The sequence below is a fragment of the Leopardus geoffroyi genome, chromosome C1 (genome assembly GCF_018350155.1).
Source record: "Leopardus geoffroyi isolate Oge1 chromosome C1, O.geoffroyi_Oge1_pat1.0, whole genome shotgun sequence".
Lineage (NCBI taxonomy): Eukaryota > Metazoa > Chordata > Mammalia > Carnivora > Felidae > Leopardus > Leopardus geoffroyi.
In genome coordinates this window covers 31370126-31386763 of record NC_059328.1, presented here as the reverse complement: position 1 = coordinate 31386763, position 16638 = coordinate 31370126, and the positions used below count along the sequence as shown (strand labels likewise).

At 40.8% G+C, this 16638-nt stretch overlaps 1 protein-coding gene across 1 annotated transcript in view; it reads right to left on the bottom strand.

Annotated features, from left to right (window-relative positions):
- Window positions 1-469: 469 nt before the first annotated feature.
- The window catches only part of SMAP2 (small ArfGAP2), a 48267-nt gene continuing 32098 nt past the window's right edge, over window positions 470-16638 (bottom strand). Inside the window, exons 3-10 of the mRNA XM_045482327.1 lie at window positions 15364-15449; window positions 14313-14391; window positions 10814-10900; window positions 9698-9779; window positions 8338-8447; window positions 7357-7522; window positions 6582-6898; window positions 470-1843 (exon numbers count right to left, since the gene is read on the bottom strand). Of these exons, the coding sequence (XP_045338283.1) occupies window positions 1718-1843; window positions 6582-6898; window positions 7357-7522; window positions 8338-8447; window positions 9698-9779; window positions 10814-10900; window positions 14313-14391; window positions 15364-15449 (1053 nt within the window). The 3' untranslated portion in view covers window positions 470-1717. The remainder of the gene's footprint in view (window positions 1844-6581; window positions 6899-7356; window positions 7523-8337; window positions 8448-9697; window positions 9780-10813; window positions 10901-14312; window positions 14392-15363; window positions 15450-16638) is intronic.

The window sequence follows — 16638 nt, the reverse complement described above, 5'->3', positions numbered from 1 at the left end:
CATTGGCTCCACTTTATACTGAGACCCAGGGGTTCGGTGGCTTGCCCAGGAGGGGATACAAATATTGGCAGCCTGCTCCAGAGCTTACTTTCTTCGCCACTGTGCTATCCTCTCATTACCTCTGAAGGTATTTAGAAGGTGTCCTCGAAGGAAAGAAGGGAGGGCGGGAGGAAGGGAGGTGGCTCTTGGCTTCTCTATCTGTTGGGGAGTAAAGGACTTCTGGGTTCCGTGTTCTGTGGCTCTAGCGGGAGCGGATATGCACGGTTCCCTCAGCGCACGCCTCCAGACACCACTGGATAAAGGACAAAGGTCCCTCTCTGGCCACCGGAGCCTGGGCCCTGTCCTTGGGGCATGCCCAGTATAGAATTTTTTTAGAATCCAGGAAGTGGGGGAACTGCGCCTGGAAAGCAGAAAACCTAGGTGCAACTCCCCCTCCTCCGTGAGTGATACACAGCAAGAGCCAAACAAATGGTCCTTCCCTGCAATATTTATTAAGGAATTTACACATACACAGGAGAAAGGCAACCAGGAATTGTGGTTCCCACAGGTGAAATCTTTTAAGCAAAGTTTTCTCGTTTTAATTTTCACGTAGGGTGAATAATGACCGAGAGGAAAGCTCCAGGCTCTCTGCCTCACACACCTGGAGAAGGTGGGGAAACAGCAGCCTGGGATACCATAGGCATGAGAGAGTGACTGGCGGATTGGGAGAGAAGGGGGAGGAGGAAGAGAGCGATCTGTGAGACTGCAATTTTTTTAAACTGTAAGAAAAAGTGGCAACAGTTTTAGGCTGTTGATAAATTAACTCCTCTCTGTGTAAACCTAAAACAAAACAAAACACCCAGAGCAGATGGGAAAAGGATCCACGCGCACACACGCGCGCGCGCACACGCGCACACACACACACACACACACACACACGCAGTACACACATTAAGCTCTGCATTCCCGCTGGAGGGGCTGGTCCTCCAGCCATACAGCCAGATCCCACTGCAGGTAGCATGGAGGCGGGGTGTGTGTTCTCATGTGGGACCTTCGTAAAGTCTTTGGTGCTAATAAATGCTGAGTGAAGCGGCGAGTCCTGAAGCCTCGATTCAGGGCAAAGTAGAGTAGTATTTTTGCTTATCCCCACAGCAGGGTGTTTGCCTCAGCTCAGGGCTAGGGCCAACCTGACCTAAGACGCAAGGGGTATTTAATTTGATTTCAGTACTTTCTTCTTTCCCATAAATTATGGGAGCATGATGCCTCCCTCTTCAACCAAAAATTTAAACATGCAGAAATAGCTTAGCAACACATACGGAAGTACCTCTACACCTTCCCCTCTTTGCCTAAAAGACAACACCTACAGACCTTCCTGAGAGTCTGATAGGAGGTTTAACCTCACGGGAAAGGTACTCAGAGGTGTGCACTTTTCTCCCACAGTTTAAGTGCCTTCTGCCAACAATTCCTAAGGTGCTGGTGCCAGGAGAGGACTGGGGCTGAGGCTGCAGAGGAAGGCGGGATGGCGAGGGGACATGTTCGTCATAAAGCAACAGAGAGGCCTGCGTGTCCGGGAAGTGGCTGGGCTGGGCAGAATGCCAACCCCCAAACGACAGATTGAGTAATTTCTAAACCAAACAGAGAGGTAGGAAAGGGGGATGGGGTGGGAGGAGTTGGGGAAAGAGGAAAAGTGGGGGAGAGAGGGTTGAGGAGAGTGGTAGCCATACAGGTGTTTTGTTTTTTATTTCCACATCTGAGGGCTGAGAGTCTGATTTGCTGCCTGTCCATTTCCGCCGTTCATCGACTGTCCATAGCTCAGCATGCCATGGGCTCCACAGAAGTTCATCCCAGCCATCTGCTGGGTCATCTGAAAGGGAGAGAGGAGACTTTCAGACCAGGCTGTGGGCATGCAGCCAATTACTGCAAAAAGACAGGGTAGGAGTCCTTCTGTCTGCGGGGAGGGGGCAATGAGACAAGGGGAACTGTTATGGGACAGATCTGCCCTGAACCTTAACAGATCATTTTGAGGGCTCCAGATCACGTAAATGAAGGACTTTTCAGAAAGGAGATGTTGACAGAGACGAGTGCTCAGGGAAGGAAAGGAGTCTTAGGGCTAGTCAACATAAAAGCATCGTGAGAAGCTATTCTCTTTTTTCCTTTCTAGTCTTTCCTCCTAAAAAGAAGGGGCCTATTGTTAACTTGCCGGCCCCGAGAGTTACAGACAAGCCCTGGACCAGCGCTCCTGTTCTATCTCCAGCAGAGTTATTACTGTCAGTGTCAGTGAAAGTGCTTGTGCATGCTCAAGCACAGAGAAAAAGAAAGAGAAACTGGACTGTTCAGAATGAACAAAGGAAGGCAAAAAAAAAAAAAAAAAAAGAAAGAAAAAAAGACCAACGTGTCTTCAGTGTGTGAGAAGGGAAGTTGCTGGGTGAAAAGAACCAGTGGAATAAGGTCTGGGTGGGGCTGAGGCCTCTTTATGAATGAGACTGAAAGACTGGCCTCTGGGAGTGAACAGAAGAAACTACTTATCAAGAAAAATGCCTTAAATTTCCCAAGCCTGGTACATTTCTGTACAAGTGTTTTTCTTGAGAAGTTCTATTTTTCTCCCACCAATATTTTTTAAAGAAAACCTCAAGCTTATAGAAAAGCTGAAAGAATATAACGAAACCCATATATCCTTCCTTAAATTCACAATTGTTAACACCTTGCCATATTTTCTCTCTGAGATAGATACATCTTGTGTGGGATCTTCATATATATATATATATATATATATATATATATATATATATATGAATTTTTGATGAGCATTGAAAATTGCAGAACATAACGTTTCATCTCTTAGTAAGTTAGGAAGCATCTCATAAGAAAGAACACTTTCCTAGAACCACAATACAAGAAATTTGATATGAAGAATACAATAATATATGTTACAGTTCATTTTCACGTCTCTTGTCTCCTTTAATATAGAATAATTCCCCCACCACTTTTTCTTTCTTGACACCGTTTTAGGAATCCAGGCCGTTATTTTGCAGTAAATCCTCTGATTTGGATTCACCTTACATTTTCTCATGATTGGATCCAAGTTAAATACTTTTGGCAAGATTTCTATAGAAGTGATATTGTGTCCTTCTTAGTACAAGATATCAGGAGGCACATGATGTTAATTTGTCCCATTGTTGCTAATCTGATGTTTCAGCACTTGGCTAGGGTAGTATCCACTGTGTTTTTTTTTTCACTGTAATGTGTATGTAATCTAAAGGGTATTTCTTGGAGAATATGTGAATACCCTATTCTTTCTACAATTACTAGATGCCATAAGGCATCTAGGCACTGTAAATCTAAGGCACTGTAAATAAGGCTTTTCCTCCCTCTCTCTTCCACACCCATTTAAAAATATGTATCACTATGGACTCATGGATTTTTTTTTCCCCTTCAGTGTTATAATCCATCAGCATCACTCTTTTGGATGTTCACACTATCCCACGTTTGGACAGTGGGAGCCTCTGGAAGTTGGCTCATATGTCCTCTTGACATGTCCTAATCAGTTTCACAGCACTTCATTACTTATACAAATAAACATGAAGGACTGAAAATAGGCAAATTAAAATCCCACCTATGAAAGCTAGAAAAAGAAAAGCAAAAGTAAATCAAAAGACAGCATAAGAAGGAAACAATAGAGATAAACCAGAAATTGAAGTCAAAAACAAACAAAAAATTGTGGAATAAATAAAACAAAATCCTGTGGGTTTTAAAAATATATATATAATTAACAAAATAGACCACCAGTTAACCTAATTGAAAGCAAGGGCAAAGGGAAAGGAGAACACAAACATACAAAATAGGAAATGACAAGGGAAAAATAACTACTGAAACAGGAAACTAAAAAGTCATGAGACAGACTGCTTGGTATAATCTTTGATAAATGAATTTGAAACCCTAGGTTCACTGGCTAATCTGGGCACCTAGAGTTTTCCACAGCTGACTTTCATAGAACAGAGAAAGCTATCAAAGAATCAGTACACACAAAAAAAGCAAAAGGCCCATACAGTGGCACACGGGAATTCCGAATTCCACCCCATCTCCAAAGACCAATACTATATAAATGATTCCAGACTCCAGAAAAAGGAAAGCATGAAGAGAGTTTTTATAAAGCAGTTAAACATCGCCTCCTAAACTTGAGAGAGATAGCAAGGGCATGCGTACGTGTGGACACGCACGCACGCTGCTCCACCGATACTCCTTCGCCCATCTCTTTGCTGTCAGACTTGGAATCACTCTTGTTTCAGTTGGGTTTCTTTGCATCTAGTGTAAAATCAGCCATTGCTCTGTGAGCCAATTTAAACATCTTTTTCTTTTCGTAGAAGAGCTACCTATTGATATGACTGATGTGTTTGGTCTTAATTTTATTACATTACATTTTTGCTTATTATATTTGCTGTACTTCATAGTCTATGCATTCCATTTTCTTCTAAAATATTTGCTTGGCATTTATAAAGTTTCATTTTTGTTCTAGTGGTTACCTTTATGCTAATACTTTCTTTTGCTTGCTTTAGTCTGTACTCAAGCTTCTACCATTTGGTTTGTCAGCTTATTTCATCCTTGGACTTCCACCTATTTCCTAATAATCAGTTTATTCTACTTCCCCCTTCTCACTTTCTCCTCCCATTATGTTCAGTTGCATTGTTTGTTCAGAATACTATATATATTCTTCTACCCTTATCATTACCTTAATTTTAGATTCTCAATTAAATATTTAATCACCATCGGTCCTTCTGCCAAAATGTCCTCAGTCATCTCTTAAATGGATGAAGCTTGTCTTCTGGTATACTCCTCAGGAAAGACTTGTAAGTCTTGACTTCTTACATATTTAAGATTTTTTTAAAGATTTTTTTTAATAGCTTCAATCCTTGAAGGATGATAGCTTGTCTAGCTATAAAATACCTGTCTCATGTGTACGTGAGTACCTTGTTGTTGATTTGTCTGTTGCTGTTAGAAGTCTGTTCCTTTTGCTTTATAGATGGCAGATCTTGGGGGCTGGGTGGTGGTAAGGAGAGGGTTGGAGCCCTGAGAATTTTTCTTGTTCCATAAAGTCTCAAAGTTTACTGAGATGTATGTTAGAGTTGACCATTCTGGATCAACTTTTCCATACACAGTAGGCTCTTTCAATATTGTATTCAAGCCTTTTGTTTATAGGAAGTTTTCTTGTATTACAGATTTAAATATATTAATTCTCCTCCACTATATTGTCTTTCTTCTTTGGCAGTCTCCAAATATATTTATGTTAGGCCTTCTTTGCTTAATTTCTGTATCACTTTCTCTTGGATTTATTTTCCTGCTTTCTATATTTAGTTTCCATTCTCTTACCTGTTTCATGACTTTCTTCAATGCCAAATATATTTTCAGTTGAATCTATTCTCGTCTGGGTAACTTGTAATTCAGTCTTTATTTCTATGATAATTGTCTTTTTTCAATTTACTTCCTGAATTTAGTAGTTTCATTTCACAACTTCCAGTTTTTTGTCCATTTTGGTTCTAAGCTTTTAAATTTCTGATTCAAGCTGTTTCGTCTTCCAGTATTAAAGGGCATTTCCTTCAGGTTGGTGGTTTGTGTAACAGTTTTCTTCTGTTCATGGCCGTTTTGGGGGGGAGAATTTTCACTTATTGAAATGTTTTGATTTTCATTTTCTAGTTTCTTCCCATAGTAGTTCTGTATAAATGTCACTTGCCACCTTCTGTTTATTTTGTAGTGCCTTGTTCTTCTGAATCAGCAATACTACAGCCAGGTGTGAGGGGTTTGGGGAAGCTTGCTAGATTTCTTAGTTCAAGAGTGCCCTCTTCTGTCACTATAGTGAAATGATTATTTGGATGGGGGGAAGAGGATGGTTTATTTTCTCATCTTGTAATTCCTTCTTTCCACTTCTCATTTGTTACTTTCCCTTCACTACCAGGTCCCCAAAGGGCACCTCTTCCTTCTAAGTCACCTCCATTACCCTTGAAGCAATACTATTCCAGAGCTACCACCTATTACCCTGTATATTTCAAGCCCCTCTTTTTCGATTCTCCACGTAACCAGAGTTCTAGTTGCTAAGTCTCAGACCTCTTCTCAATGTGCCCCTGATTGAGATACGTCTTTCTCTTTCTAGGGGATGATTTTATCTATGTTCTGTCACCTCTAGCCCCCTGCACCTTCTCGTCTTTCCACACAAGTCTCTCTGATGATGGCTCTGCTGGATTTGGTTGATCACCACCATGTAACTTGAAGTTTGGAGTATTCTGTCTACTGGATGTGGTAGTCATGGGTTATGAGTGGTTTTATTTGCACTCCTTGTTTAACTGTATAGGTTGTTTCTGCTATTGTTTTAATATAAGTGTGGAGAAATTTAGATTTAGGCAGTTGCCCTCATTTTACAGTAACCCAGAACTCCTCAGAAAATCTGCCATTGGGCAGATCTGGAAAAGAAAAGGGCGTGGCAAACCTAAGAAGGTCTCTGTGTTATCTATCTCATCTACACTGTAAGGGTTCAAAGAATAAGGAAGAGACAAAATGAGATGGCCTTGAGGAAGGCCCAAAAACCCTCGTCCCAAGTAAATGGGGTAGCTTACCTGAGTAAGGTTCCACTGCAGCTGCTGAGCTGGCTGAACCCCATACATTGTCTGGGGCACAGCTGCCATGCCTGCCATGTAGCCAGCTTGCTGGGTGGTCATCATTCCATTTGGCACACCCATCATTGAAGCCTGCATGCCACCCATATAGCCTGCAGGCATGGCCATGGGGGCAACCATCCCAGAAGCTCCTGGCTGAGCTACCATGCCTACTGGAGGGGGCATCATGCTGCCCATTATGCTGTTAGGAGGTGTGACCCCAGGGAAGCTGGGGTAGGCTGTGGGATACGCCATCTGAGCTGGAGCCATGAACATTGCTGCCAAGAAAACACACACACAGATCGGTTTAAGAGGAAAGTGCACAAAGTCAATCTAAATTCTCACTGGCTACTCCTTTCCAGCTAGAATTTCTCAGTAGCATTTCTACTCAACTCAGAATGCTCGTTTACATAGCAAAATAGATTCCCTACAAGGCTTGCGACAGCTTACCAGTGGGCTGCCGACTTAGCCACTTTCCTTTTAGGGTCCAGGTCCAGACCTTGAGTCAGACTTCACACAAGTGTGATACCAGACCCCACAGGAGTATGGCTCTGAGTTACATTACTACCCATCTGCTGACACTTCGTAGCTTCACAAAAAAATGTCAGGTTCAGGTTTGTTTGCAGTATAACGTCCTGGCCCCCAAAGCAATTGCTCCCTATTACAACAAATAATTCTTGCATATAAGTCCTCTTGTCTCTATCTGGCATTTTGCCACCACCCCCATGAAATCTACCTTGGGCAGGCATTTGAGGTGTCTGGGATCCATACAGTGAAAGGATGGAGTCTTTTGAGAGCTGTTTCTTGCCTGTTTCTTCTGATTTGCTCCCTGGCTCTGGAAACAGGTTCAGGTTTTCAGGAACAGAGCCAGCACTCCCTGAAGTTGGCATGGAACCTACAACCTTAGGGCAAAGAGGGGAGGGGGAAAATTGGAATGGTCCTCACAGGGGTCTCGGTAAGGACCTCCCTCATCTCTCTGCCGCTTCTAACATCTGCAAGAAGAATTCACAGCTCAAGTTAATAGCTTCCTAACATTCCTACCATACAAATATGTGAAAACACCGGATAGTTAAGTTCTGGTACAATTCTTTGATCTACAGAACAAATCTACAGATTTGGTGAAAAACAAACAAACAAACAAACAAATAAAAACAACCTACAAATGATGCAGCCACAGAGAATGGAGTTTAGGTCCCAGCACAGCCATTTACTAGTCGCATAATGAGAGGCTAGTCACATAACCTTTCTGAATTCATGTTTCCTCATCAATAAACTACCTGTTTTGTAGGGTTGTGGTAAATATTTTAAATTATAAAAGAAATATGCAAGCTGATATACAAAATCACCTAGCACTGTGCCTGGTCCTAAGCAGGCATTCCACAGATGGTGGTCATTAACAGTTTTAAGTCTTTCAAACCTACAAATTCTCTGGCAGTAACTCACGCTGAGGAGCTGACCTAAAGTAGCAGCCTTTATAAGGTGACACACCTTCAACAGAAGCCCACTCAAAGGACTCACTCTTTGGGGGCAGGAGACAAAATGGAATGAATAGTAATCTTGGGCTGTAACAGAGATGACAATATTAAGGGAAGAATCAAGAAATCAAGAAAACCGAAGTCCAATTCCACCAAGGAAGTATGACTTGGCGCCATTACTAAGTTATCAAAATTACCCTTTTCAAAATGCTCTTTAATTCGGAGGAGCCCACGTGACTCACCTTTCTGGAAACTGAAGAAGAGGGGGATGGAACAGAAGCCAAAAGATCTAAATCCTTCTCTAGAGTATTGCTGGTCTTACTATTTGCAATGGAGCAGGACACAGGAGCATCTGGAAAGAGAGATGAAAGCTAACCTGTAGCACTGCTCATTAAGTCCATGTCTTTCTTCTATTCTAGACGCGAAGCAGACAGAGTAGGCCTATGCTCCATCAGGGCCCTGGAAATCTAGGCTTCTGAAACCACCCAGCTTGGATGGAACCTCTCAAAAAAGACCTCACCCTATGTTCCCAGGAGCATGCTGGAGAAGCCTGCAGCCCAGCTATCAGGCACAGGGCAGCAGCACCCAGGCCTGAAGGCTATATTAGCACCACAGCAAAAGGGCTGGCTGGCTCCCTTCCAGCCATGTGAGGGGTAAAGCTGTGTAGCTTTTATCTCTTTTTCAGAGATAAATGAAAATGAAAGGTACAGAAATTATAAACCTAAATAGCCAATAACCTAAATCAGCAGAAATGTACTAAAGTATAGCCGTCAGATCTGTGAAAGGTAAAGAGGACTCTATTTCTGAAAGGGGCAGAACTGCTAGTTCAGGGTTTCAAAGGTTTGGAGAAAAATAAACACAGGTAATAATAGGCCATCTCAGAAACAGGCTGCACCTGAAAAATGAGAGGGCTGGGGCATGGCTCACAGGTGCTGCTTTAGTGAAGCTTGCTGACCTTTACTGAATGATTAGTATGTGCCAGGTAAGAGGCTAAGAGCTTGAGAGGCACTATCTCATTTCATCCTTCCAGCACTTTTGAAGTAGAGACTGTTATCGTCTTTGCAGACACAGATTAGGAAAGTACTGTTCAGAGGTTAAGCAAACTACCCAGGGTCACATAGATAGTAAGTGGAGAGACGGACCTCTGACTCCAAAGGCCATGCTCTTAAACCATGACACTATACTGTCATTCTGAAAAGTGTAAACACTTCTTAGAACAACTGCTCAGACGTAAAACAACAGAAAAAAACATGAGAGAACAATCTAAATGATGAAGACACAAACTGAAGAATCCCATCTCCACCTATCTTCCCAGGGTGACTGAGAACTCATCATAATTTGTAAGATTATGGGAGTGGAAAAGTCTGACTTTTTTTTTAAGTTTATTTATTTATTTTGAGAGAGAAAGAAAGTGTGAGTAGTATAGTAATCTTGGGCTGGAGGAGGGTGGGTAGAGGGGTGGAGAGAGGGAGAGCTCTGTACTGTCAGCACAGAGCCCCATGGGGGGCTTGAACCCACAAACCACGAGATCATGGCCTGAGCTGAAGTCAAATGCTTAAACGGACTGAGCCACTCAGGCGCCCCGAAAAGTCTGACTCTTACCAAGGCCCAACAAATCCATGACAGGTGCTGAGGATTTCGGGGAGCTTTTCCGAGGTAGCTGTGGATCTTCTTTTTTCTGTGGCTAAGGTGAAAATATGTTAAAGAAAGAAATAAGTAGGTGTTTTTGAAATGCTTTTTTTCCCCCTCTTCACTGTAAAGCCACAGGTATTCTTGTGGTATGGCTGCTGTTATTCAAAGGGTTACCAAAGAAACAAAACTCAGGAAGTGTCAGGTGAAAGAATCAAGTCAGGAAGTACGAGTGCATAAACCAAGCCTAAAGTGAAAAAAATATCGTCTGTGCTTGTTTGGCTTTCTGAAACCAAGACAACCACAGACCAGGAGGTCCAACCAAAACAGCAGGTTTGGGTCCCAGGAAAAGCCAAGAACAAAGGTGGGTGTCTGATGGTGTAAGAGCCAAGAGCCAACAAATCTCCCAGTGATTAGAAAACCTTTGATACCAAAAGGGAGATCAGTTTAAAGATTACCTAATTCACTCTGCCAATATCATTAATGACTGTGTTCTGCAGGCAGTGCGACTCAGAGTGATGATAAAAGACTCTTCCTTAAGCAAATAGTAAAAAGTCCTCTCTCCCAACATTCCAAGCTCTTACATTAGGGTATCTACTACTACAGCCACAATGTCCTGTGAAAAAAGAAAGGTGTCTACTTCAATATGACAGAGCAAGAATACAAGAAGGAGTGCAATGGATTAGTACAGCCAGGCTTCTGGACTGTTCTTAACTGCAACAGGAAAATGAGGCAGAGAGGGTCTAAAGAGAGAAGGATTAATGTAGCATCTGCTCAGAAGGTATCACATAGCCTAGGCATTCCGGCATGGAACGTGCCTCCTGCTCAGAAGGGCAGATGCAGTTCCCAAACTCCCAACCAGCCCCAAGGAGAAGTGTCACGGAGCAGCTGAGGCAGCAAGAAGGCAATGGGAAAGCAGCAGAAATGGCAGCAGGCAATCTAATGTAAATGTGGAACCCTTGGGCCCCAGGAAAAGTGGTGCAGTATGCTATCAACCGCACCCCACCCACCAGAAGGCCTCCTACCCCTCCCCTCCACATATAAACACACCTGAGGTCATCCACCCAGTGCAAAGACTTTCCCACTTACCATTTTAACTTTCTCAAAAACAACAGGTTCCATTTTTTTCTCTGGAGCTGGTTCACTCCCTCTTTTCCACTTGTCATCTTTTTCTTTCTATAATGATTTAACAAAACAAGACAAAGAACACACGTGACTAATAGTTTGAAAATTATAATTCCAAATGTGCAAAAAGGACACAAAATATTCCTGTTGAATGGATGCAGAGTCTGACAAACTTGGGGGTTTCTTCATTATGGGGCATGAGAGCTGGCCTCTTCCACATTAGCCTTAGTGCTGTAAGAGACATCTTTCACATACCATTAAATACCTCCTCATTCTGTCTAACTCATTTGTGACTCCTGAACTGTGAGTCTAGGCTATCTATAGAAGTTAAAAACGTTTTACCAGTTTGCTGCCCCTTTGTGACTCAAATTTAACTTGCTCATGCTTGGAGGGGAGCCGCCTCACCTTGGTACAACAGTGAATAAATTCATGTTCATCTTACTTGACATATATCCTTTGTGATTTTATTTTTTTTAATGTTCATTTATTTTTTAGAGAGAAACAGAACACAAGTGGAGAAGGGACAGAGAGAGAGGGGGACACAGAATCCGAAGCAGGCTCCAAGCTGTCAGCATAGAGCCTGACACAGGGCTCAAACCCATGAACTGTGAGATCATGACCTGAGCCAAAGTCAGATCCTTAAACAATTGAGCTACCCAGGCACTCTCTCCCTTGTGTTTTTAAATTCAATCATAAGTCTTCTCAGTCTTTATCTCCTTTTTTAAAAGTCAGGAAATAAACTGTAATTTCAAGCTTAAGGATTTTTAAATTCAATCATAAGTCTTCTCAGTCTTTATCTCCTTTTTTAAAAGTCAGGAAATAAACTGTAATTTCAAGCTTAAGGGTTAGGGAAACAAAAATCAAGGAAATAAGGCAAAAAAAAAAAAAAAAGAGCAAAAGGATTAAAGTATCCCTTTTAGGGTGTCCTGAATAAAACCAAAAGCACTTCAAAAATAAAAGATCAGAATGTCTCAGTTTCTGTTACTTCCAGAGGCAGTTTCATAATGCTTTCATAGACTATAATGTTATTAGTCACATTTTTAACAGCAAATAAATGTTGTCACATTTTTAACATTTAAATGCAAAAAAACAAAAACAAAAACAAAAAAAAACAAACCACAGAGTAAACTTAAGACAGGCGTATAAAAGGAAGTACATTTAAAAAAATGTTCAGCCTTGCCTATGATCAAAAAATGAAGTTTAAAATACTTTTTTGAGAGGAGAAAGATCTCAGTACTACCTAATGTTGATATGGATGAACTAGCCCTCTTACATGACGCTGAGAACAGAGTATAAAACAGTACAACTTCTGGAAAGTATACTAGCAAAAGGAGGAAGAGACAAATACTGAAGCCCTTCAACCTAGATAATACCGTATCTTGTAACGTATCTTAAGAAAATAATCCAAAATATGGAAATATAACTCTATGCAGCAAGAAGTTCACCCCAGAATTATCTATGCTGAAGGAAAATTTAAACAATCTCTCTTGTCTCCTATATTGTCTCTTCCACAGAAGGAAAATGGTAAAATATACTGTGAGCTAGTTACTCACTGAAGGATGTAACAATTAAAAGCTATGAACACTATATAAGTACATAAAAACATATGATATGCTAAATTGAATGAAAATAGTCGACAATCTATATAACTATTATAATTAGGCCTCCAGAAAGTAACTACATAGGAAAAAGGAGGGAACACACCAAGGTGATAATCATTGGTAAAGATGATAAGAGTAGGCATAGATTTTCCACTTCAATTTTCATATTATCTGTAATATGATATTTTAATCACAAAAGAACACATGTGGCTATGTCTGTTCCACACATGGTGCAATGTTTTAATACAGAACACTTAATTTCTCAAAGTTAAAAATGCTTTCTCTGTCCATTTAAAAATAATACTCTTTAATTAACAGAACCACTTTCTTTTCAACTTGATACTGTCTTCACTTAGCAAATATTAATTCTTGGCATATAAATCTTCACAAGGATATTTTTAAAACTAAGTACATCAAAGAAAAAAATTTTGGAATAGATTTTTGGTAAACAGGAGGTATTTCCTTCCTAAGTGAAAACATTCCGTGATTAAAACGGGCTGTTTACATGGGTACAGTACAGCAGCAACATAATTATGAATGAGCACTATCTTCATACGGCCACTCTTCCCTCCTCCCCCATCTTCTGGATTGTCTCAGATACTCTTTTCTGACCTTGTATGATTTCTTATCTTTTGGTACAATTAACAGAGCTAAGCAGACCATAGTTTTCTACAAATAAAAGGAGATGTGTGTGCTTTGGTTCCAAACTCTTTTTGATGATGCCATCCAAGCTGTGGCTATACACTGGGTTAATCTTTCTTGAAACGGTTAGGATAAATTCCAGGTTCCTTTTCTGGATGACCACAAGTAAGAGTCCCTCACACTGAGTTCAGAAGGAATCATCTTTACCCAACTAAATGTATTACCTTGCACTTCCCTGCCTACATTGAAACTCACCTACAAGTTGATGGCCCTTTTCACACAAACCCAAAACATCAATCTGGAGTATGTTCCAATTAGTTTGACTTTAAATTGCCTGGAAGGACTTAGAGCCCTGTGAAAATTTAAGTGATTTCACGGGCTAGTACAAACCCCATTAAAATGCAAAACTAGATAGATGATAGATAGATAGATAGATAGATAGATAGACAGACAGACAGATAGATAGACAGACAGACAGGACTCATGCGTGCGAGAGCTGGAGAATCCCATACTCTCTTCTCTATACTTCTGCAGACAAAGAAATGGTCAATTATTCCTAAGCAAATTTACTGTAGAATCTTGTCAAAAGTTTTTTTAGGTCTAAATAATTATATTGGTTCTCCTTTAGCTGTCATTAGTCAGACCTATCTTCTTCTTCCAGAAACCATGCTGTATTTCCTCCTGTATATTATACTTGCCTTAGCTGTCAGACATCATATTTGATTCTAACCACATGCCTAGGATGGAAAGCGAGCTTGGCAACTAGTAGTCTCCTCCTAAAACCCTTCTCAGGAACAGGGTCCCACTGGCAATTAGCCCATCAACATACTGGAAATACATGCTGGCCAAACTGAAGAAAAACTCTGGTGATTTCATTAATTTTGTTGACATCATTTACAGAAAAAATGCATATATACACACACATATTTACACATATTATTGTTTGATCTAGTATGCCTAATATGTCCATTTGAAGAAACAATTTGGAAGTGGGAATCACTGACACCTAAATACAGATCAAGGCAAAGAACTCACTAATGATTTGCCCTATCTGTCCCTGATGCAGAAGTCTGCTCCATATTTCATGGTCTTGACTCAATAATTGGCTTTTTTCTACTTTTTAAAAATGGCTTTGGAGTATTTCAGTGGCTCTTCTCAAATTCTTCCCTGGCCTGATTAATAAGCAAACTACTCATTATGAACAAAGCTTGATAACCAACCCTAAAGGCATTGATGTCCAAACTTCGGTCCATGTATTTCTTCTTCTCATATTTATCTCGAATAAATCCCTCGACAGCTCTGCAGAAAGCTTATTAAGGATAAGTCAAACAAATCTTTCCCACAGTATGACTACAATAGGTCAATCTGTATTCAGTGTAACGTTGTTCTCCCCTCTCCCTCCTGCCTGGTTTCTCCATATGGTTCCTGTTTCTTCACATGCAGTTTCCCCGACCAAAACCTTACAATGCCTCCTTCACCGTTACTGCCATTTCCTATGACTTTCCTTCAGGGTAATGATAGCAGCAAATGGGATTATTCTTCCTATGGACATCAGAGGAACCTGTGGCTCTTCTAGAATACTGGTACAGCAGTCAATTATCTATTTTAAAACCCTTAGGTCAATAGGCCTTAAACAAAGGCAACTGAGTGCCCTTAAAGCTATGAACTCTTGTGCCCCACTACCAGATTCTGCTGCGTATCTTTTGCAGGGCCCCAAATCTACATTTTAACAGGTTCCACCTGCACCCAACAAAAGGCAAACTCTAGCGAGACAGTCTACAAACCACATTTGAGAAGCACTGCCTTTAGGGGGTTTGGTGTTGTGAGTAGGGTGCTATCCCCTGTTGACAGGGGAAGAAGGTTACTGATTAGCTGGTCAGTAACAGTTAATTCTTTCACATAGGACACAGAAAAGGCATTTAAAAATGAATGGTAGTTTTACTGATTCAATACAGCACAGTAATCTACTCTTTTCAGCACACAATAGTTTCAGAGATGCCAAGACTATCAGAGATGTCACTTTGTGGGAGAATTCAGTGAACTACTGCAGTCTTAATTCTTGAGTGAATCTTCCCCATGTGACAGCACCATTCCGACATCAGAAAGTACACATATGCTTTTTGTATGTGTTGGTGGCAGGAGAGAAGAAAGAAAGACTTTGTCTAAACCACATAGAGACGGCCCAGTCAGATCACGGGGCTTGAGTCTTGTGTGACTTTCCCCAAACACCAAAATACCACTCAGCCTTCTAAGTTGCTCCAAAAAAGATACGGGTCTATTTGAGGTCGCCGAAAAGTCTCAGGAAGATAGGCTTCATAGAGTCGGTTTGCCTTTCCATTCCCCATCTCTTGCATGCACTGCAATCAAAGAGATGGGGACACGTGGAATGTCAGATGAGAAAAGAACTGGAAAACTCACCCAACTGCAGCATTTTACAACTGAAGGACCAACCAAACAATGGCAGAACCAAGATCTACGTGCGTACCTGATTTCCAGAACACCATTCTCTCCACTGCCAACCATTTGCTCCCATGGTTGTCGTTCCCACTCCCCTCCCCGAGTTCTTTTTCTTGAAAGATTCATCTGACAAGATGCATTTAATTCAGTAATAATTCAAGATCCCATTTGAGGGCCCAAGACACATAACTACCAATCAAAATGTCTACTTGATAGGCAATAATCAGTACCGAATCAGGCAGGCAATAATTGGGCAATAACTACAATTCTGAGTTTATACTATTAATTAATCTATTCAGCTTTATTACCAATAAATGTGTTTCCCATGAGGCCTTTGAAATAGATTCCTTAGCACTTGTGAGGGACAAATCCCAAGAGTTTTTAAATCTTCAAATTCCCAAATACCTCTATGGCATGTAATTTCCTCCATAAGATAAAATAAAGTGTAACTGAAAAATATAACTAATCTTTTAGACTTTTACTGAATCAATAAAAGCAGTCTAATTTCTAAAGCCATTTTCTGGTTAAGAATAACCTCTTATTTCTATTGCCAACGTTAGCAACTGTTTTCTTTAGATCCTTTCTCCCCCTCTCCACCCCCCAAAAAAGAAAAAACAATTTAATTACGTTTAAAAGTTTCAAAGCAGGAAGAAAATAGAGAACAATGAAGCCATATCACGGTGCAGATCTTAAGCCATCTAGTCTCACTAACTTAAGTATCTCATCCCTAGCCCACCAACCTAACAGCAAGCAAGATTTGCATAGACATTTTAGCAATAAAATATTGTAAGTCTAGAAGTTGGAGGGTGTGTGTGTGTGTGTGTGTGTGTGTGTGACCAGCTAAAACTACAAATGTTAGATCTGCAAATGCCAGGGGTCTCATAAAATAATCCAAAGATCCCCCTTTATACCTTGGGGGTATACCCATGGGATCCTAGACCATAGACTATGTTTTGAAGAAAGTAAAATATAAGTAGAATAACTTGTATCTTAACTATAAAGATTACAAATTTCTCTATTAAGGTATAAGAATTTGACATACGTGTTTGACAACTAAATTTTCCTTTATTTTCACCTTTGTGCCCAGTC